Source organism: Diceros bicornis, chromosome 18 (genome assembly GCF_020826845.1).
Source record: "Diceros bicornis minor isolate mBicDic1 chromosome 18, mDicBic1.mat.cur, whole genome shotgun sequence".
NCBI classification, from domain to species: domain Eukaryota; kingdom Metazoa; phylum Chordata; class Mammalia; order Perissodactyla; family Rhinocerotidae; genus Diceros; species Diceros bicornis.
In genome coordinates, this window is record NC_080757.1 from 38,889,841 (window position 1) to 38,912,628 (window position 22,788).

General features: G+C 52.0%; 1 protein-coding gene across 2 annotated transcripts in view; it reads right to left on the reverse strand.

The window, feature by feature from the left end:
* Positions 1-533: 533 nt before the first annotated feature.
* PLXDC1 (plexin domain containing 1) overlaps positions 534-22,788 on the reverse strand; it is a 60,656-nt gene continuing 38,401 nt past the window's right edge. For both annotated transcript variants that reach the window (XM_058560826.1, XM_058560825.1), the window contains 7 exons: positions 20,223-20,318; positions 15,679-15,760; positions 12,283-12,343; positions 11,167-11,302; positions 6,467-6,502; positions 4,156-4,316; positions 534-2,900 (listed from right to left, as the gene is read on the reverse strand). In XM_058560826.1, coding sequence (XP_058416809.1) covers positions 2,781-2,900; positions 4,156-4,316; positions 6,467-6,502; positions 11,167-11,302; positions 12,283-12,343; positions 15,679-15,760; positions 20,223-20,318 — 692 coding nt within the window. In that variant the 3' untranslated portion in view covers positions 534-2,780. The remainder of the gene's footprint in view (positions 2,901-4,155; positions 4,317-6,466; positions 6,503-11,166; positions 11,303-12,282; positions 12,344-15,678; positions 15,761-20,222; positions 20,319-22,788) is intronic.

The window sequence follows — 22,788 nt, forward strand, 5'->3', positions numbered from 1 at the left end:
AACCCCGGGACTTTACTGGACAAGTCTACAAGTTAGGGGCCGCTGATTAAAGAAGAACGAGGTTGTGCTCACAGCCTGATCCAGGGTCCCCTCTCACACTCGGCCTCTGCATTCCTCTTCATATTCTTATTTTCTTACTGGCTTTCTTAAGAGTTCTGGTGTAAAACAGAGCCTCCCTGAGATCTTCTGATTTCTGGGTACAACAGAGACGGCTTTCCAGAGCCCTACTTCACAGGGTCGAAGCTTCCTGTTGCAGTGGTGAACTTTCATGGACCCTACCCTCCCACCCCCAAGTAGGATCACAGTGGGATCGCATGCCCAAAGACACCACGTGGGGAAGGTACCTGCCACCCACCTGCTTTCCGTGGAGGTTGTACATGCCCATGGGGCAGAGAGGCCTGGAAGTCTGCAAGCTCTCTGTGGTTGATCGTGCACAGTATGTGAAGTGCTACTTTGCCTTCCTGGATTGTCAGCCAAACTCGGAGGGTTGACCATGAGACCCCTATGTCTCCTTCTAGTCACTCACTCTCCAAGCGGGACCCTCTCTACAGCTACCCATCTAACCTGCTCTAAACATTGGAGTAAAATTCCTGGGTCTGTCTAAGAAACGTTTATCTTGTGAGAGATCCTAAGGATAGCTGGGAACCAGCTTTAACTCTGTGAGATGCTGGCTCTGGTTCTTGGGCACTGGGCTGCGTGTAATGGCTCAAGAAATCTAGAGGCTCTTAATGTCCAGAGGGCTCTCTCAGGGACACAACTTTAGTTCTTTTTGCTGTAAACAAACCAGGCTACCTGCTGCCAGACAGCTCCACTGCCCTAACCATTGTCATCCCAGGGGTCAACCAGGCTTGCTCTGCCTGGGGCCCAAGACACCTAGTGCTTTCTTTCTCTACCCGCAGTAGTTATGGCAGATGCCTCACCGCATCCCTGCCCCTTGCTTCACTCTGGGTGTTCTTGCCCTCTGGGAATCCAGAACGGTTGGTAGAGCTCCCATCAGGAGGAAGTGTGCTGGAGTTTGGAGTGGGACCAATGGGGCTGTGCACTGGCCCCAGCAGGAACTGCCCCACTGGCCATTTTAAACACATAAAGGTCATAGATGCTTTGTTGGTCAGGCAAGAGCAAAAATCACCCTCCTGCCGGCCAGGGGTGCTGGGAGCCCAGACCATCTCAGCGCCCGGCTGCACTTCTCCCATTACGAGAGCTCTGTTACAAACCTTTCTGTCCTTCAGAAGCTTGAAAAGGACCCTATTCTCTTTGCTGCATTGTCTTTTTTCTTTCTCAAATTCAGACCCTTCCCATCTCCTCCCTGTCTGATTTATGAAGCATACATACATATAGCCGAGGTCCATGTTTTCCTCTGACTGTCATTAGCGTCCTCAGGATAAACCATAAAGCAACTGGAAAACCATCAGTCAGGTGTTTGGATGTGTCTGGTTATTCGTGGACTCCCTACCCCCACCTCCTGAGGCCTTGTACTTAAACTAACTTCTTTCTTTTGCAGTGTCCCCGTGACAGGCATAAAAGGATGTGACTAAGTAGACACTGTGATTTTAACATTTATTTGCTGCTGACATTTTTTACTTTGAATGAGGGTGAGCTATCGATTTTTATTTTAAATGCTCTTCAGAAGGAGCCCCGACTCATCCCTGGGACAGAATTCCCTTAAAACCAGGTTAAGTTTGGGAGTCTAAACTCTCTGCCTCAAAAACATCCAGCGGAGCTGGGGAGATGGAAGCAACTTTCCAGGTCAAGGTTTTCCTTAGAAAGTCCCTCCCTCCTGCGCCAGCTTCCTCTGTCCCAACCGTTCCGGTGGCTTTGCTTCTCAACAGAATCCAAGTGAAGTTCCCTGCTGGGTAGTCTCAAGAAGCCCTCTCATCACCCTGTTCATCTTTAATGGCTATAAAAATCCAGCTCAGAGGAGAAAAATGTTAATCAGGCAAGCCCTGCCTTTGGAGGGACTTACTGGCACTGATGGAAGAACAGGCCAGTGAATACAATGGACACCAAACATGCCATCAGAATAAAGAGCCGAGCGTAGGTGTGGCCGCGCACAGCACAGCTGGCCAGGCCGAGGCTGGGCTGGAGCTGGGGTGAAGCCCGTGACACGGGCTGCACACATGTTCCATGCAGAAGTATTGGTTCTCAGCAGATAAGGCAAGTTGAGAAGCAAAGCCTAAAGATGCAGTTTCCCCACAAGTTCTTTTCTCTCCTCTCATTTGGCTTTCCTCTGATGACAACAGCCATTCAGTGGCTTGACGGAGGGCTGGGAGAACCATACCTGTGTTTAACAGATGGAGCGAACTCCCTCTTTAGACTCCCGGAGCCAGAAGCTGGGGCTGAGTAACCGAATCCATAGCCGTGAGGACCAGCTCTTGAATCTATGGACGCTGGAACGCGGCGCCCCAGTATAGAGTTTAGTTCTCTTGTGTCGTATGCAGGGGCGTTACGTGGCCAGAGCAGGCATCTGGCCATCTCCAGTGGGAGGGGCCTTTGGGGCAGCTACAGGGTAGACTATTGAGAGACCCAGAAGGGGAGACCTCTTGCATCAAAACAGGATGAAATTAGGTTATCGTTCCTTAAAAACTCAACAGGGTTGCTTTTCTGCCCATTGCTTCAATATCTGGGGTGCTCTGGCACCACAAACCATTGTCTCATCTTCCCAGCCAGGGTATGTTCGGAGGAGGCCAAGAAAAGTCACTTCTCTGCTTTGCTTTGACTCATCTTTTTTTTTGGGTCCCTGGGTCTTCTTTCCTACCCTTCCAAGGGGAGACCTGGTGCCCTTAGCACTGCTCGGCCTCCACGAAGCCCTCCTTCTCGTGGCCTGAGGGCTCGACCTCTGTGTAGGTGGAGTGGTTGGGGTGGTTGCGGAACTTCATGGCTGGCCAGTGGTGAGGTCTCCGCTGCGGGGGCACAGACGCAGAGTCAGCGGGCACGACCTCACCTACTGGGGACACCCCCCAGCAGGGACAGCACTGGGCACCAAGACTCTTTTCCAATGGCGCTGGGGGCCTACTGTGAGTCAGGGGAAGGTCAGGGCCCCTCTCCTCAGAAGGCTCCCCACTGTGATCCCTCAGCCACTGGGAAACCTGCTGGGAGCCCGAGGAGCCTGGAAGGAGGTCATTTATCCCTCCCTGCGTGGACTGCAGGACACAAGGTGAAAGCCTTAGCAACACACCCAGAGGATCCCTGAGACTGTGGAAAGCGAGGGAGAGGGTAAGAGATGGAATGTTCGGGGAGGCTCTGAAAATGCCGAGCTAACCCTCCAGACAGTGCAGCTCCTGCATCAGTCAGCTGGGGAGCCTATGAAAATGCAGACTCCTGGGCCCGCCTCAGACCTTCTCCGCCAGCATCCTTGTGGCTGGGGGCCTGCAGTCCTCCGGGTGATACTCAGGGGGACTAAGACTTAGACTGACTGATCAGGACTCACAAGGAACAGGGGCCGTCTAAACAGAGAGGAGGGAACCACCTAGGCTTCTGGGTAATGAGGTTGGTGGAATGTGACCCGTATGGAGGAGACTGTGGTCACAGAGGCGCCACCACTGTGCCACGAGGAGAGCGGTGAGAAGCTGAGAGTGGAGGGGGCTGGGCCTCACTTCCCATGCTGCAACTCTGCTGGCTCTTCGAATTGTGAGACATTCAAAACCATAGCATCCTCAATGAAAGCTCCCAGAGAGAGCAACCCTTATAATTATTATGACTTGTCACTTCTAATCTAAAAAACCCACACAGCAGGCAAAGAGACAGAGACCTCAGTTCCATTGTGGCTTTGAATAAGCACCAGGTCTGGAATTCGGGTGTGAGAGACCATAAATCATTAGGGATTGGCTGCATGGCCACTAAATGGACATGTGTGGCACTTCTTTCTTTCCTCTGGGGATTTCACAAATGGGAGAGCAAAAGCAGATGGGCTGCTCAACAGGACAGGAGGGCTGCAGGAGTTCTGAGGGGCAGAGCCCTTGGGGTTAGGGACTAAAAGGACACCAGCCAGTGTGTGATAGAGTGTGCCAGGATAGAGTCCATGAAGGTTCCTCAGGTAGGAAGAGGAGCCAGGCATGTGGGGGTGAGGGATGAGACGGGGAGAGGCGGGTACCGAATGGCAGGGGAAATGCTGATGCAGAAGCAGACGGCAGAGCTGCAACCAAATTCTACACTGACCTCAAGGAAGAAGAGCGCAGCGTTGGAGGTGGGGTGGCCATTGATGTAAATCCCTGCCAGGATGATGGCCGCCACGAGGAGGACCGCCAGCACGATGCCCACGATGGTGCCCAGGTGCACGGGGGGGCCCTTTGTCTTGGGGGACAGGTTGTTCTGAAGGCCTGTGGAGAGACCATTAGGGGAGGGAGTGGCTGCAGGGGAGCAGGGAAGATGGGGCCATGGAGTCTTGGGTTCTGACAAAGCCTCAGAGATGAAAGCCAACAGAACCTTCGGATCCACTTATCAAATACATGAAAAAGTGGGACGGGAGTGGTTGGAATCATCATGAGTGTGGCATTAACGTTCTTGGCACGGTTCAGGTGGTTTTCCAAAAGCACTTAAAAGTTGCCCAAATGTCTAATAAGGATCATAAGAGAAGTTCTCTCTGATGCCCATGCCACATAAGCACTTTTAAGGAATTCACAAAGGGCACGTGATGGTAAAGAGTTTGAGATCTGGAGTCTGGCTGCCTGGGTTCAAATCCAGGCTCTGCTGCTTACTAGCTGTGTGACCTTGGACAAATTATTTAACCTCTCTGGGTTTCAGTTATCATTTCTGCAGAACAAAGATAATAATAATAACTACCTGAGAGGGTTATTGTGAGGGTTAAAATGACATAATTTATGTCAACTGCTGGGGACCACGGCTGGTATCTTGGACGACCTCAATAAGTGTCAGCTGTCACAATAGCAAAATGACCATATTTTTACCTGTCATTGTTCACTACCAGATTGTGACCTCCTAGAGGGCAGGGACAGTGTCTTATTCATCTCTGTGTCCTCAGCTCTTAGAAAAAATGGCGGACCCATGGTAAGAGCTCAATAAAAGAAGTGAACTAGATCCTCTGAGGGCTAATAAACCAGCAGGCACTCTTTGAGAACATTCCAAGTATTTGAAACACATCCCAAGGAGGAGACTGAGTATTCCCGTAGACTATGGAGCTGGAAGCTCATCCAGTCCACCCCTTTCTCGTGTGGCTGAGGTAATGGAAATACAGAGAGGTGAAGTGATGTGCCCAAGGACACAGTCAGTGCCGGTCATTAAGAAGCCTAGCTCCTGACATTACCTGGGGTGGCTATTTGCTTCTTCTCCCTGCCCTGTAGAGATGCGGAGAAAATGAAATAGAGACGACAGACGAGCATGTAAGCAACAGAAATATCAAATCCTTTTTACATAGCTGGTGGGTGGGATGGGAGTCAACAGGGGGTGGGGATTTGTAATAGGATGTTGCATGCATCCAAAATCATTGTCCTTCCCATCCCCTCTTCTCTGCAGGCAGAGGAGACCCAGGAGAGAAACAATCCCAGGCACTCCAGTGCATGGTTAGTGCCTCTATCTGCCAACAGGTGGGGGAGTTGAGGTGGACAAGCTAGCCTCCCCTGACCTGGCAATCAGCCCGCAGCCTGCAGTGACCCTGATGATCTGACGGTGAGGGCTTGGGCTGATGAGCACGTGGCACAGAGCAGGGGAATGTGGCCCAGTCCCTCTCCACACACACACACAGACACATGTACACACTCACACCTGCTGCCCACAGAGGAGTAATGGCTCCATCTGTGGTGGGAGACCCGATCCAGCTGAGCTGCACTAATCATCTTTCCTCTCCTGCTGGACCCCAGATGACAACCCTGGAGTTGGAAAGCATTTCCGTCTCCCTCTTGCAGTGGTTGCAGCAAGGGCCTGAGCTGGCTCTGGGCAAGGGGAGGGGAGTTGGGGTCCCTCGCGTCATCAGAGAGGAGATTATCTGCCCAGGTGACCCTGGGGGCAGGGGACCCCACCTCTGGAGCCGCACCTCTGTAAAAATTGTGGTGGATAACTTTTGTGTACTCTCTGCCAACCCAGGTTGGGAATCAAAAGAAACTGCTCTCCACCTCTCATTGACTGTGAGGCCCACGGGGACAAGAGGCCGACGGCCACAGGCCCCACACTGCCATGCCTGCCCCAGTGCAGCCCTTCCCTCTTCCTCTTGCTCTTTTCAGGGCAGCAAATAGTCAAGAGCAGAGAGGCCTGGAGAAGAACTACAGGAGGTTCCTGGCTGAGATGAGAAATGTCTAGATGTAGACACAGGTTCCTTCAATCTAGGGGGCCTGTGCCCAGAAGCCCCTCTGCCTTCCCACCCAGCAGGAGGTCTGGGAAGCTCAGGCTGCTATCATTCCCCACTCCCCCACTCGGAATAAAAGCGAAGAGGCCAGGTGACAGCTGTACCCTCTTCTGGAGGGGGGTCCAAGAGGCAGTGGGTCTGATGAAGAGGGGCAGGCAGCTCTGTACTCACCATCTTCTCCTGCATAGGGATTCAACTTGGTGTCATCTTCAAAGAAAAAGGAGAGAAGGCACAAGATTAGTGGAATCATTATGGTCTTCATCACTCTAGGTCTGAATGGGACTTTAGGGAGGTTCAGTCCAACCTTTCATTTTAGAGGCAAGGAAACTAAAGCCCTGAGAGGGGGTGACTTGCTCAAAGTCACACAGCAGTGTAATGTTAGAAGGCCATGAACAAGCCAACTTTTCCTAGTCTCATGTTCATTCATTCAAGAACTATTTATTGGGCCGGCCCTGTGGCTTAGCAGTTAAGTGCGCGTGCTCTGCTACTGGCGGCCCGGGGTTCGGATCCCGGGCGCGCACCGCCGCACCGCTTCTCCAGCTATGCTGAGGCCACGTCCCACATACAGCAAGTAGAAGGATGTGCAACTATGACATACAACTATCTACTGGGGTTTTGGGGAAAAAAAAAGGAGGAGGATTGGCAATAGGTGTTAGCTCAGAGCCAGTCTTCCTCAGCAAAAAGAGGAGGATTAGCATGGATGTTAGCTCAGGGCTGATCTTCCTCACAAACAAAAGAATTATTTATTGAGTGTTCACTACTGTGAGTTGAGCACTGGGTCACGTGGTCTCTGCCTTCAGAGAGTTAACAGGTGGGAGGGATGGAGGGACAATTAAAATCCAGCATAATGAAGACTGGGGCCCTCACCCAGACCAAGGGAGTCGAGGAGGGATGAAATACAGGGCTGGCAAAAAGGGTTCCAGACAGAGGAAAGAGTGTGGGCAAAGGCTCAGAGGCAGCAAGAACTTGGCCAGTTGAGAAATAGAAAGCAGTTCAGTGGAGCTGGAGGGTGGAGAGGATGTGAGTAGGGGGTGGTGAGGGTGAGGCGGGGGTGGGGGGACAGATGCCTGGAAAGATGAGTTGAAGACTGTTCACATTCTCCTCAGGGGCAACAGCAAGCTGAGGAAGGATTTGAGGAGGGAGTGTGTCACCAGATCAGATTTGCCTGGAGTACAACGTTGAGGACAGATTTCCATGCCAACACTCTCTCTGCACCTCAAGGTGTGTATCCTGCAGCTTCCTAGATAAGTCCCAATGGTTGGCCCCTCCTGTGGCTCTTCCCCGCACAGTCATACGGGGAAAGGAGAACAAGAGTCCCATGTCAGGAGAAGGCTCTAGATGACTGGACATGACTGCTTTAAGCACCAAAACTTTAAACAAATTGAACTATTCCACAATTTATGTCCCACAACATGCATTTCGTTCCTCTCCCCGCTCCGGCACCTCCACCGTCCAGGTCATTTTAAAGGCTTTACTGGCTCCCTTTTGTTCACAGGTGTTCAAGGCCCTTCACAATTTATCTCTCGTCTTCTTTCCTCCTGTGACTCGCCACCACTCAAGACTGTGGCAGTGGCCGTAACAAGCTGCCCAGGGCACTCTCAACCTTGGAGATCTCTCAGGCCTCTGAGCCACTGCATATACTGTTCCTCCTGCAGGGTGCCCTTCCTCCCCTTCACTGTCCCTCTTTCAAAAGTTCCACCCCTGAAATGCCCTCTGCAGGGCTGGCATTAGGGTGACACAAGTGAAGCAGGATCTGATCCTGTCTTTATTTAAAATTTTGATATTTTATTCGTCATGGAATTTTTGGCATTAATTTTGATTTTTATAAATAATGTATTAAAATACTATTTATCTAGATTATTGTGGGGTTTTTTTGGTGCCTCCTTAAATTTTATACCTGAGCTGAGTCCCTCATTTGCCTCACCCTAGTCCTGGCCCTGGCCCTGTCACTTCCCGGAGGACAGATGGGCATGTCCTCCTCTGTGTCCCCTTGCATTTGTTACCTGTTTCTGCAGCGTCTTGGGTCCCCTTGTTTCCCTAGACTGTGAGCTCCCAACACCCAACCTGTTTATACATCCAGTACCTGGACATGGCATCCTGCTGTGCTATACATTTCCAATAAGTCTTAAAATGTCAAAAAAATCACATTAGATAATGGAAGAATAAACTATAAGAAAATTTTTAAATGGTTCCCTATAGGGGAAGGAGGGAATAGGGTGGAGGGGAGAGAACTAGAAACTAAATTTCTTTGAATATACCTGCTTTTGCAGATTTGACTTTGGAACCATGTAAGTCATCATTTAATTATTACATAATTACAAAAAGTTAAATTTAAAAAGCACCCCTAAGAATTGAGAGTAAAACAAAACAGAGAGTTGTAGACTATAATAGAAAGATATGTTTGCTTCAGGAATTTTGATAAACAAGGGATTTAAATACAACTCTGAGTCTATTTTGTTACTGCAAGTTGAAAATAATGCATTGGTTAATTAAAACTGACCAAAGTAACCCTAAACGTCATTGGGCAAACTGACTTGATTTGAATCAACTTGTTTTGAATCTAGATCATTGAAAATCCATTATAGCCCCGTCCACATCTACCCCGGCAGACAAAAGGACCTACAGCCAGTCCTTCCCACAAAGCAATTGAAGGTGACCACGCTGTGCCCACAACAGCTCTTTTCTCCCACTCACCAAGGGCTGGTTCCCAGCTGCTGTCTTGTTGGGGTCCATGTGATGTGTATTGGTTCCCTAATTAACGGATTGTGGTCAAGTCCCAGGAAAACTCACACAGAAAGAAATGCGTATGACGTTTATTGAACGAGTGGTCGTTTTTCAGTCGTTAGCTGTCACTTCCTGCTGCTATCAACATGCTCTGCTCAGCTGCTCATCAGATGAGCCCTTATATCGCACACAGTTATTCCGGGTGAGGGCCCGTCCCTCTTTGTAATATAATGCATGGGCTCTGTGGCAGAAGCTTGCCACTCAGAGGTCGTTCTGGGTCACTCCAGTGGGTGACATTTGATTGCAAGTGAACAACTCTTGAAATCCAGCCCCCATACCTCCTGTTCTCCTGGCCCTCTCTGCTCCTCTGCCTGGCTGATGCCAGAGGGGTCCATGCACCTTCCAGCAACCTGCTCCCACTAACTCCTCTGCTCTCTGACCCTGCCCTGCCCAGGTGGGTCCCTTTGGTTGGAGTGCTATATCCTCTTCACTCACAGCATCTCCCTGTACCCTAAGACAGACTGTGCAGGATAGACCCTAAACCCCGGACTGGATTTTTAACTCCCTGATGGCAAGGTCTCTTCCTGCTCCTGTTTCATTTAATCCCCCGCAGCACCAGCACAATGCTGCTCTCAATACCCCCGCCTTAACCAGCTCCTTGCTAGTCCCAGGCAACTTCAGAGTAATGGGAACTGTCTGAACCTGCCTTGCTTGTCCACCTTTCGCTATTTTTACCTGTCCCCTGAATCCACAAAGACCTTTTTCTATTTCTTTCAGCACCAAGAAAAGCAGCAGGGTCAGGGTCAAGATCTTTGCTTTTGGAGCTGGATGAGACCTGACTCCACCTCTTCCTGGCTATATGACCCTGGGCAAGTCATTGATCTCTCTGAACCTTAGTGTCTCCTCTATGAAATGGCGATAAAAGAGCATCAATGTACAGAATTGTTAGGAGGACTAGTGAGTATTAATGCGTGCACAGCGTTAGCACCCTACCTGGCACACAGTCAATACCCCCAAAATGTTGGCTCTTTCCATCATTAGTTCACTTTCCTCTATGACTTCCCTCCAGCCAGATCCATGGCTTCCTGCTCTAGGTTTCTAGGCTGCATTTAGAAGGCAGGGGGCACGAGGGAAAGAACATTCCACCCCTTACTCCTCATGTAACCCTGAGTAACCTACTTTGTCCCTGTGAGCCCATTTCTGTAACTACAAAATGGGATTGTGGCTGAATAATGTTTTAAAATATTAACTTTGGCTCTTCTCTCCTTTCCTCTTTTCTATTTGCCCCTTTCAAGCAGGTATCTGGCTCACTGGAGGTGGTAAAAGCCCACAAGTCTCTCAGTCTTAGCCTAGGGGCTGAAACCTAGACGTGATAGAGAGACAAAAGGACAAGAGCGAGGAATTTCTCAGAAATAGCCCAAGAATCCCAGTGGGTCTGTGCAAGGCGTCCCGAGACACTTTGTGGTGCCGCCGGGTGGCTGGACCTCTGGCAGCTTCAACAAGACCCCCAGGCCTCAGGAGGGCAGAGAAGCCCCTGGGGACAGCCAGCCCTGAAGAAGCAGGGACGGATCAGCAGCAACCCAAGATAGACACAGCTGCCCACTCTGACCGTCTGCCTGCACAAGGTCACAGGAGCAGGAAGCCAAGCCCCGGAACGGCTGAGGTGGAATTCCCCACCCCTCCAGCCGAGTAAGGATTGAGAGCCAGGGCAGAGTTACAGAAAAGATAGGCCCTCTGTCTTTCATGTCTGAGAGTGTGGACTGAGTTCATACCTGCTACAGGGATGATAAGACCTCACAGGTTCTGTGAGGACCGCTGTTAGGATTAACTGAGATTTATTATATAAAATACCTGGCACTGAGCTGGCACATTAATTTTTCCCCTGGCCACAGTGAACTCTGTCCCACAGCCCTGATGTGGGCAAGCACAGTGGTTGGAGCCTGGGCGTGGAGTCCACTCGTTCTAAACCTGGCTCTGCTTCTCACCAGCAAGTGACCCCAGCTCTCTGAGCCTCAGGTCCCTCATCTGTGAAAGGACAGGCCAGTTCCTATTCCGGGAGATAACCTGTCAGGGATAGTGATGCTCCAGGGCAGTAGCTCTTCCCCATGGCTTCTCTGGCCCCCTCCCAACCTGGGCTCAGACCTTACCTTCTGTGGTGAGGCTGTCGATGAAGAGGGAGGAGGAGGTGGTGGTGAGATCTCCATAAAAGGGACTGAAGGAGCTGTCGGGGGAGGATGAGTAGTGGTCCTCATCCTGGAAGTCCTCACATGTCCTGCCCTCTGCCTGCAAGAGAGGCCCAGCACTGCCCTGGACGGAAGCCTCGCCGGCGGGCATGCCACATAGCAAAGAGCTCTCAAACAGGAGGACGGCGGGGGCACCTTCATTCCTCAGCAGCGGGGGCACCTTCATTCCTCAGTGGCTGGAACATTTAGGATTCCAGTGCATGGTACAAGCGTGGTAATCTAACCAAAGCTGGGCCCTGAATGCATTTAAGCCTTCCACTGTATCCTGAAAGCATCTTATCGTACAGGGCCATTTATCTGTCAGCTGTCTCGAATCCTTTCTCAAGGAAGGAGCTGAGATGCCAATCTTGAATAAACAGAGCAAATCTGTACATTCACCAACAGCCAACGTCAGAAATGGCTGCTGGACAAGTTTTTTTTTTTTTAAGGCCAGAAAAAGACAGCTCACCCAGCCTTCCTGATAAGAGAGATGATGGAGAGTGCACAGCAGTGGGGTCTGGGGGTTTATGGTTAAATGCTGGAGGCACTGGCCCCCAGCTCTTGGGGCCATGCTGGGATTAAATCAGAGCAAGTAGAGCAGCATGCAGTGAAGGGCGGCACACACAATGTGCTCGCACTGCAAGAAGGGATGGGGGGCGGGGAGAAAGGACACATGGATGAATGGATCCGTCTGTGTTGGAATAAGGTGTGAGAGTAGGACGTGCCCCGCCCAGAACCAAAGTGTTGAGCATTCTGGAAAATTCCAGCAGTGGGAAAGAACCTCTATGGGCTTCTAAATGGGGGGTGACTGGAACAGCCCTCCTCACTCCCAGAATGACTGCCTCCCTCAAAGCCTGAGTCCTGGAGCCACAGCAGACCCTTCATGAATGTCACCAGGTGCACAGCCTCCAAGAGGATCCGAGTCCCGGGTGGAGGGGAGAATTTCACCAAGAGCCAAAGACACCTTGAGAAGAGCTACCAGACCAGTGGCCTGCTGGCAGCCCTACCGTTCCCACAGCCTGGCTCACTTAAGCCTCTCACCTCCTGGGCACAGCCGTAGGCCAGCCACTCCTGGCGGTAGCGGTCAAAGCCACTGGAGCATCTGCAGGGGAACCAAAGGTCAGAGGTGTGATGGGATTGGCAGAGAAGCCCTCCCCTGCACTTCCCCCCTTGCAGTAACCGCTCTTTGATGATAGTGAGGAGGGGGCTAACCTCCCAGGGCTGCAGTGGTCAAGCTCCCCAAGACCAGCAGGCAGGTGTCTTTGGTACCAAGTGGCACTGGGGTGAAGAGTCAGACCCTCCTGCCCCCTCTACTCCTTCTCTGGAAGGAGGGGAAGGTGTCTGTGGCATCCCCACCCTCCTCCTGACCCGGGGTCTGAGGACCAAAGCCACATCTGCCCAATTGTGTATGTGTAGGGGGCTGATGGACTGCATGACCTCTAATGACCTTTAAGGTCCCCTTGACTCTGGGCTGCCATGAAATTGCTGAGAATCCAGGGGATTCACACACATGTTCTCATCTGGGGAAAGTCTTGCTCATTCACTGAGCCCCCCTTCTTTGTGGAGGGGCCTAAACTTGGCAAGGAGGGGCTAGGCTGAAGACGGACATCAGCAGATTTAGCCAACACCCCGTGTGATCATTAAAAGGCAGAAATGATGGTCCTGCCAGAGGCTGGGAGGGATTAAAATTGGCTGGTGAGGGGACTGTAGAGGACTTTGTGCAGCTCAGCTGGGCTGCAAGGTGCCAAGCACTTCCCTAGGGAAGGGATGGGGGCATGAGGATAAACCAGAAAACGTTCTCCATGGCATCATACTCAAATTTCCGTTCCTCACTCTTTAGTGCCAAGGGAATCCACCAAGCCCTCCTCAAGCGCAGGGACATCTGCGTGGGAAGAATAATATCCCAAGCCACCAGTGCTGAGAAGGGATTCATGGCTAGTTAACTTTCTGCACCAGCAACCGCCCACCCATCAGCCCGAGACCTGGTGAGGCCGAGGGCCACAGCTTTCCAGGCATTGTTGGCCTTTCCTTCTGAAGATGCCTCGGTGGGCTCCAAGCTGCTCCTTCTGCAGCAGGGACGGCTGAACTGAGCCATCCACACCCCCCTTTCTCAGGTCCTCCGTGCCCACTACCGTGGGGGATGGAAGATCAGGGGCGTTACTGAGGGGTGGGAACTAAAGTTTCTTTTAGGCCAAACTAACTGATTCTTTCAAGGACTGAGCCTTCGATAGAGGTCTAAGAGCATCACATTCCAAGTCCTCAGCCAACCAACCCAGATTCAAAGAAGAAGAGCACGAAAAATGGCCATTTATGGAGCACCTCCTGAATGCCAGGGCTGCCCCAGTCACACACTGCTCCTACCCCAGCTCATGGGTTCCTCGCACAGACACTAAGGCACGGATTATGACCCTCATTTCCTGAGCCAAAGCCTGGAGTTAAGGTCACCCTTAGACTCAGAGAGGGCCACTGGGGGGCAATGTGAGATGAAAGGAAGAGACCTGCATGGTAAGTGAAATTGTCTAAACCAGATCCAGCCCCAGCGCAGGCAGGGGAAGCCCTGGGAGGCTGCAGAGGGCAGAGCGGGTGCAGCGGAAGGGGAAGCCCAGAACCCACGTGGTGATTGCAAGCAGCTGTTGGTCGGAGACACCATGGTGGCTGGCCCCACTGCACCAGGCATGCCCTCTGGCTTTTTAGGGACCTGGAGTCAGCTCTCAGTTGGAGCTGAGGCTCCAGAGGGCTGGCAAGGAGGGGCCCGTGCTGGGGTGAGCCCGGGCCCATGGGCATCTGGGGACAGGATTTCTAGCACCGAGTCGGCCTTGCACGCTCTCTGATGGAGCTTCTCTGTCCTGTAGCTGACACAAGCGCAGCAAAGGCAGTGTCCCACCTGAGGCCCTGCCCTCCCCCAACCTGACCAACCCTCATTAAACTGTCACAGTTTCTGGCTTTGGGCATATGCCTTAAATGGGCGTGTGTCATTGCGAGGGTTTTGCTTTCACCCATTTTGCAGTTCTCATGGCTCAGCTCTTGTTAGACGCTGAGTCACACAGTGGCAGCCAGCCCCAGAACTCCAGGGCTCATCTGAGGTCATCTGGACTATCCCCCCATGCTCAGACAGTGGCTCTCAAGCTTGAAAGTGCACGAGGTGGAGCACGCTGCAAAGCTGTGCTCCAGGAAGAACCCACCTGGGGTTGACCCTGTGTACGCTCCCTGAAGCTCTGTGCCTTTCACGCGAAGGGCCCTGAACGCCTTGCAAAAATGTCATTTGGTATTTGAGGAGTTAAAATGATGGCATGTTCCTCACCCACATAACCCCAGCCCATTTTACAGGGAAAACAAACTGAGGCCCCAGGAGAGTGACTAAGAGCACAGCTGGTTGGAAAAAACCCTGGGAGGCCTGATGAGGGCCCCTCTTTCCTCCTGCCCTAGAGCTGTGTCCTGTGTGCTAGGCAGGCTGCCTGTAAAGGCAACAGCTTCTATTTCTGCACCAGCACGTTGGAAAGGAGTGAAGGAAACACTGACAGCTGCACGACAGCTGCACGGAACTCGGAGACTCTGTAATTTGCAATTTTCAAGACTGTCTTAAAGGCTCTTGGAGTTCATAGGGCTTCTTGCTCTCATGAGAGCCCTAGCCCCCAAAGAAATTCTTTTTTTTTTTTTTTTTTTTCTGCCATGTATTTATCTTGGATGGAAAAACAGGGCTTAAATTCTGAGTCTAATCTGTAAGGAAATGATTTCAGAACAAGGAGTGGAAGATGAGTTGGATTTAAGAACTTTATCCCTGAACCTGAATCTCATCCAGAATTTTCTCTGTTTCCAAAACCAAGCAAACACAGCTTTGTAGCTTCCCCAACTTTCCACAGATGCCTGCAATTTCCACACTCCCGGTTTTCAGTAAACTCTGTTACAGACTGAGAGAGATCTTGGGGTGGTGTTTTGGGGTCACAGGGCTCTTGCCCAATGGCAGTGCGTCTTTGGATCATCCATGTCTCTGAGCCGGCAGATCTCATGCTTGTTTGCAGTTGAGGTACTGTGTTAACATGCAGGATCTTGAGTTTCTCTCCCAGAGATCCTGATGCAGGGGGCCTGGGGTGGGTCCCAGGAATCTGCATTTGAACATGAGCCCTAGCTGATTCTGGAATGCTTGCATCTTTGGACCACTCTTTGAGAAGCTCCCCCTAGGATGAACCAACCCTTCCGAGGTGTGAGGAGGGAGCTGCAGTAGCTGGAATCTCTGAATGGTCTTCCAAGAGCCTAGTGTCACCACAGGGGCCCTGCAGGGAGAAGCTCACTTCTGTGACATTCTTGTCCTAAGGGTCACTGGCCAGTGAAGCCGTCGTGTTGGCAATGAGGCCGGAGGCAGGGGGCAGGGCCATGCCACCCTCTGTGCCTCCTCCACAGTCTGCCTGCGGGAACCAGAGGGTCAGCCTGGGCACAAACCTCTGGAGGACATGGCACCAGCTGCAGTTGAAGGTCAGATCCGAGGACACGCAGGCGTCACAGCTCCGATGCTGCAGGCAGGCTGCAAGAGAGAAGCCAGCGGCCCCTCAGCACCAGCTTTCCACGGGCCTCCAAAAGGTGCAACTTTCTGGAATGCTGGGTCCTTACAGAACTGTGGAGTCTCTGACTAGCAGGGACCCTAGAGGTCATTAATGCCACCCTCACTTGAGTCCAGCCATGATTCCTCTATCTCTCCATCCCTCTCTCCCTTCCTTCCTCCTTCTTTCTGTCACCAGGAGTCAGGCCCTGAGCTGGTGCTGGGGATTCAGCAGTAACAGCTGGTCCCTGCCTTCCTGGGCCTTACAGTCACATGGGGGGACAGACACTAAACAGATAATCAAACAAAAATAACCACATAGTTATCATTGTGATGAGGTTCATGAACGAAAATTACAAGGTCCTAAAAACAAAGGGATCTCACCTAGTCAGGAAAGTTATACTTCTGGGCCATTGCCTACAATTACGGGGTTGAAAAGGACTTTTTTTTGTGAGTAAGACCAGCCCTGACCTAACATCCGATGCCAATCCTCCTCTTTTTTTTTTTTTGCTGAGGAAGACTGGCCCTGGGCTAACATCCATGCCAGCCATCTTCCTCTACTTTATATGGGATGGCGCCAGAGCATGGCTTAACAAGCAGTGTGTTGGTGCGCGCCCGGGATCCTAACCAGCGAACCCCAGGCCGCAGCAGCGGAGCGTGCGCACTTAACCACTCGCACTACCGGGCGGCCCCGAAAAGGATTTTTTTTAATTGAGATATATTTGACATATAACATTGTGTAAGTTTAAGGTGTAAAACATATTGGTTTGATACATTTATATTACAATATGATTGCCACTGTAGCCTTAGCTAACACCTCTATCGCATCACGTAATTATCATTTAATCTTGTGGTGGGAACAATTAAGATCTAGTCTTTTAGCAAGTTTAATGTTTATAATACAGTTGTGCGTAATCATAGATTATGGATTAAGGATTGTTTAAGATGTCCTGGTTTGACCCCCATCAGTGCTAGCTGGGAGCACTCATTCCCCACTCCTGACGTTCAGTCCCTGTGGAGGGATTTGAGTCAGAGCCCTGCTCCTGGCCTCTCTCCACCACCTCACTCACCTCCTCCCCGGGAAGTCTGAGCGCTGAGTTTGGGAGGGTAAACCAGGCCTACATAATTCCATCCTTTCTTCTCCCTCTCCTCTTGGAAATGAGAGACCCTCAGGGGGTGTGCTGACATCTGACTTGGAAGTTCATCTAGGCTTACATCTTACTTGGGAAGTTACTTAACCTGTTGATGCCTCAGTACCTTATTTGTAAAAGAGGGATCACAATGCTATCTGCTTGGTAGACCTGCTGTGAGGATGAAGTAAGTTAATACCTAGAGAGGGTTTATAATGGTGCCAGCCACGTGGCAAGCCTAGTAAATGCTACTTGTTATTGACTGTGGTCTTATTCATTCCTCTCAGTGTACCTATCAGGTATTCATTCACTCACTCATTCATCCATGCATTCACTCTTTCAACAAATATTTATTGAGCGCCTACCACGGGCCAGGCACTGACCCGGGTGCTGGAGATACAGTGGCAAACAGGAAAAGACAGAAGCGCTGCCCGCATGGAGCCTGCAGTCTAGCAGAGGACACAGCCAACAAAGACACAGACAAATACACCTACACTAGGGTTCCCGGCAGTGAGAAGGGCTTTGAAAGAAGTACAGCAGAAAGACAGTGGGGAGTGTGTTCTATTCAGGGAGGTTGGGGAGAGGACGTCTGGGCAGGGACTGGGAGAAGGGAGGAAGAGAGCCTGGCAGCTCTCCCGGGGGAGGAGAAGTCCAAGCAGAAGGGCCCCTGTGGGCAGAGGCCCGGGAGAAGCATGTCCCAGGAGTGTTCCCAGCAGCAGCCAGAACACTAACAAGCTGGGGAGGCAGAAGGCAGTAGGAATGAGGAAGAGTGGCAGCTGGGGCCTAGCGTGGGCAGAGCAGGGTCGGAGAGCAGAGGAGTTAGTGGGAGCAGGTTGCTGAGGGTGCACGGACTCCCCTGGTATAGGCCAGGCAGAGGAGCAGAGAGGGCCAGGGGAGCAAGAGGTATGGGGCTGGATTTTAAGGGTTGCTCACTTGCAATCGAATGCTACCCACTGAAGCGACCCAGAATGACCTCTGAGTGGCAAGCATCTGCCACAGATCCCACGTATTTTATTACAAGGAGGGACAGGTCCTCACCGGAATAACTGTGTGCGATATAAGGGCTCATCTGATGAGCAGCTGAGCAGAGCACATTGATAGCAGCAGGAAGTGACAGCTAACTACAGAAAAACGACCACTCATTCAATAAACGTCACACGCATTTCTTTCTGTGTGAGTTTTCCTGGGGCTTGACCACAGTCCGTTAGTTAAGGAACCAATACGCATTCCATGGACCCCAACAAGATGGTAGCTGGGAACCAGCCCTTGGCAAGTGGGAGAAAAGCTGCTGTGGGCATAGTGTGGTCACCTTCAGTGGCTTTGTGGGAAGGACTGGCTGTAGGTGGCACTGTGTCCTTTTGTCTACCAGGGCTTTGCAGGCCCTGGAGGGGTGGATGGAAAGCCATCGGCAGGAAATAGGCAGGGACTGACCTGGCCCGAGAATGAGAGCTCTTTGGATGTCTTATTCTCTGGTGTATCCAGACGGCCTAGAACAGGGCCCGGCACGTGGTAGGCAGTGAACAAACGTTTATGGATTCGAGGTATAGATGGTTTTGTTATCCCCATTTTACAGAGAAGGAAACTGAGGCTTGGACAGAGTCACAGAGCTAAGAGTGGCAGGTCTGGGTTTGAACTGAGGTCTGTCTGAGCCCAGAGCCTGAGCTCTTAGCCTCGAGGTGCCACTGTGGGGTCCCCTGCCCCAGCTTCAACCTTCACCTCAGGCCACCTTTTCATGATTTGCTTCTAGAAGAGGGACCAGCCATGGAGTGCAGAGTGTGATGGCTTGGAGATAGCCCATCCACACCTCCAGGAGAATCTTGGCTAAGTCCTCCCCTACCCAAAGGTAAAGGAGAAAGCCTGGTGCTGTGGGATGCAGAATTTTCTGAGGACAAAGCCAACCGGCCTCCCAGGGGCTCAAATCACAACCTTGGGAGCACTGCCCCCTCCCCCACCAGCTGCACCCACGTGGAGCCCATGGCCTCGTCACTCCTAGCAACTCTGGAGGCCCCGTAACTGGCTCCGTTCAAACTGAGAAAAAACCCTGGGCACCTCATGGGTTATTCATAAAACCCGCTGACCTTTACTTCTCATCTGCATTTCAGATGTCCTGCATGCTATTAAATGCTCACAAAATTCACTGGAGGGTTGGGAAGTGGCTTCAATGTACAGACAGTGTCCCAGAAACGCGTTCCCAGGGCGGTTCACTTCTTCCGCCCGGGCAGTTAGCCCTGCCCGTGGGTGTCCTTGCTCCTAAATGCAGTCTTATTCAAGTCCTAGGACTTGAGGTTTGCTCTCCCCAGTCCTTGAGCAACCCCTGGTTCTCAGGCCCTGGTCTCTCCTGCCTAGAGGGAGGGTGATTGCGGGTGGGGCTGTGACCGGCAAGGTGTCCTAGCCCCGTGACCCCATGGTGTCTGGCTCCTTCCTCTTCCCAGGGGAGGACACCTGCTGAGCCCCAGCTGAGATGTGGCCTAGCATTCAAGAAGAACCTTCCTCCTCCTCTTCTTTCTCCACCCCCTGCTTCTAGAACCTACAGGGAAGAGGAAGGGAGGGAAAGAGAGGCAAGAAGGCAGGGAGAAGGCCATGGCTCTAGAGGGAAGCTGGGAGGTACCATCAGACAAGAAAGGAAATTAAAACTCTCTTTTAAAAATACAAGAATGGGAGTGTGGTCCTCCTTTCCCTCACTCTCCCCAGCTGCCCTGATCACATCCTGAAGAGCATCCAACCCCACCCTGCGGGGTCCACAGCAGCAGCTGGGGCCTCGGCCACGGTGTGCCTTCAACAGTAGGTGAGTAGGGTGCGGGGGGAGAGGGCTGGGGCCCCATGGTTCTTGAAGGACTGCTGGCTAAATCCCTCTATTACCTTCTGCCTGTGGAGTCCAGGATTACCCCTCCTCTAAGGAAAATACAATGAAAAATTTAAAGACCAATTCATTCAGTTCCTAGATTACCTTTCCTGGGGGCTCAGTCTAAGATCTCAGAGGTCCATCTTGCCTGGGTTTCAATTCCATGTTAATAACAATAGCTGTCATCTATCAAGCACAAACCACGCCCCACGATGAGGTGTGCCAGTTAGAGTCAGAGCTACCACTTAATGTCCTCAACTCCAGCTACTGTGGTTCTAACCCTCACCACAGCTCTGTGAGGGAGGTGGTATTAGGCCCATGTGAGAAGTGAGAAATGGAGGCCCAGAGAAGTTAGGTGGCCATACCCACGCAGGGGTCAGTGGCGGGCCTGGGAATGGAACCCAGTCTGTTTGACTCTAAAGCTCTTTCCAGGATCGTGGAATGCCCTCCCTCACGGAGAATGACCCCTACTCACTTGGCAATGGGGTGAACTCCACAGCTGACATGCTGGTGACCTTGCTGGGGTCCAGCTCCACACGGTGGTATTCGAAGATGGTCCTTCGCCGAGATTCTGAAACAGAGGCAGAGCCTGTCATCAGAAGCATCTCACGGCCAGAGAGATTCGAGGCCTGTACCTGGAGCCTGACACGTGGGCAAGAGATTGTAGTGAGTGGAACAAGGAGTTAGTAAACAGCCACTGAGGGCAGGAAGTAAACTCATCTACCTGGGATAACGATGTTGCAGCTACAGGCAGATAGGAGGACAGGAGTTCACCTTGAGAGGAGAGCTTCATATTATAAGCAGGTTAAGCTACTCAGTGCAGAGGCCTGGCTGCTCCTGTGGTCAGGATATAGGAGATCCCATGCTTCTGCATGCCTCTCTGCTGTTCCCTTGACCCATAATGTTCTTCCATCCCTTCTCTCCTTGTCTAGCTCACCCTTCCAGATCTAGCTCAAGAGCCACTTCCTCTGAGCAGCGCCCCTTGACCAGCTCCCTCCTCTGCCCCACCCAGGCCAGGTGCCCACCTCCCTCGGCACTCCCCACATTGTGTGGTCACTAGGGTCTATTTGGAGGGCAGAGAGCATTAGACCGGGAGCATCTGGTCCTGAACTTGACCCGCAGTGAGCACTCTGCAAATGTCTGCAGATGGACAGGCTGACTTTGGAGAACCTCTCCCCTCCCGGACGGGGGTCAGAGCGAGGTTCAGGGTCTGGAGCCAGGCTTATACCCTGCCTCAGTCCCTGCAGAAACTTCCTACAGGACCTCAGAGTCAGGAGACCTGAGTTCTGATTTGAGTTCTGCTCCCAACTTGCCAGAAACACCTGCCACAACACCCTTAGGAGGACAAAACTGTAATTGTAGATGAAAAGATTTTTCCTTAAATGGCAATCTGAGATGCTCTGGTATTTCCCACCACGTCCCCATGCCCACCCGAGAACCATGACTTGGGGCTGGTTTCCCTCAGCTCTGAAAGGCAGGCAGCCAGCCGTTGAGCTTTGTGAATGAGTTTCCCGACAAGGAGAAAGGGCCACTTAGTATTTGGTCTGCCCAGCAATTCTTCTTCCTTCTGGAAACATCGTTCTGTTTGGGGGAACTGCCCCCAGCCCCTTCCTACATGTGGTCTGCACTAGAGCTTCCATCTTCTTCCATGACCCTGCCTCCCTGGCCACACAGTGATTGGCCCAGGGCTGGGCATCTGATGAAGCTGGACCAATCAGAGACCTTCCCTGGGACTTCTCAACTGTAACCAGTAGGCCCTTTTGCTATCTAGTAAGGATACTGAGAAGATGCAATCTCAGAGTCCATGAATGGCCATGGTTCCTGTCTCATGGGGAAGGCCAGAGAATGAAGCCACCTCGTGGATAGAAGCAGGAAGTACTGGTGGCATTCCAGGCTCTGGAGTCCCAGGCCCTGCCCTGTTTCCTGCCTTCCCAGTTGTTAGCTCTTCCTTTGGTTCTTTGGGCTACTTCAGGTTCCTCAGTGCACCCCCTTTTCTGTTTAAGCTGGTTTGAGTTGGGTTTTTGTCACTAGAAGCCCAAAGTAGGTGAGGAGATAAATTTCTCACTCAGCTGAAGGTGGTTTGGAGGAAAGTTTCCCAAGGGGGCAGCAGAACTCATTAGGGGCACCCATGAAAGGAGGGGATTCCTGTGCCCCATCCCCCCACCCCCCGTCTCTCTCTCTGATGGCATTTTTCTTATCAGTGAATCTCGAGTTGGTCCCTCAGTCCCTCAGCAGCTCCTGAGGTGCTGTGGATGGAGCAGAGATCCCCGGAAGGGCAGCTTGACCACAGCGCTGTGCTGGCAACCTGGACATCTGGTCCCCCCACCTTCACCCTCCCAGCCTCAAGTGTCATCCCCTCACTGCCCTCTGCGGGCCTCTCCCTTTCCTTCTGCTGACCCCCAAGATCCAGACTGCTTGCCTCTCCTCCTGTGGGTGCCGCCCCCAACTCTGGCTTCCCCTTGTTTCTTCCTGGTCTAGACTGGGTGCTGTTTCTTGCTTTTGCCCCACTGGAGAATGAGGTAACAGGAGATGTGGGAGAAGGTCAATGCTCAGGTGGCGGGTGGACCTGAGGGAATCTCCTCTGTCACCTCTGAGGGATCCTCAGAGAGTACTTATATCAGAGGCCCTCCCCACCCCCCAACCTACTGGCTCCTGTGGGGTGGGGCAGTGGGAGGACTTTGGCCTTGGCCTTCCTTTCCTGCCAGGGAGGATAACCACTCCAGCCCCCAGGCACCCTCCCTCCACCTGGACTCCTGAATTGGGGATGGATGGTTTGTCATGAGATCCAGGCCTCCTGCTTTTTTCATCTTCCTTCCATCATGGGGAGAGCAGGAGACTTGCTTCTTCTAAGGAAAACAGCTGGAAAGAGTGGTTGGGATGAGGGGTCCAGGTAGTCCTGAAAGGTGCTCACCAGGTAAGCCCGGCCCAGGTGTGGGCTTCATGAGCCATAAGATGGGCCACAGTTTCAGAGACTCAGACGTTATCAGCTTCAGAGCTACAATGGCAGGTTGTCCTGCCATTCATTTCACAAGTGGGAAACC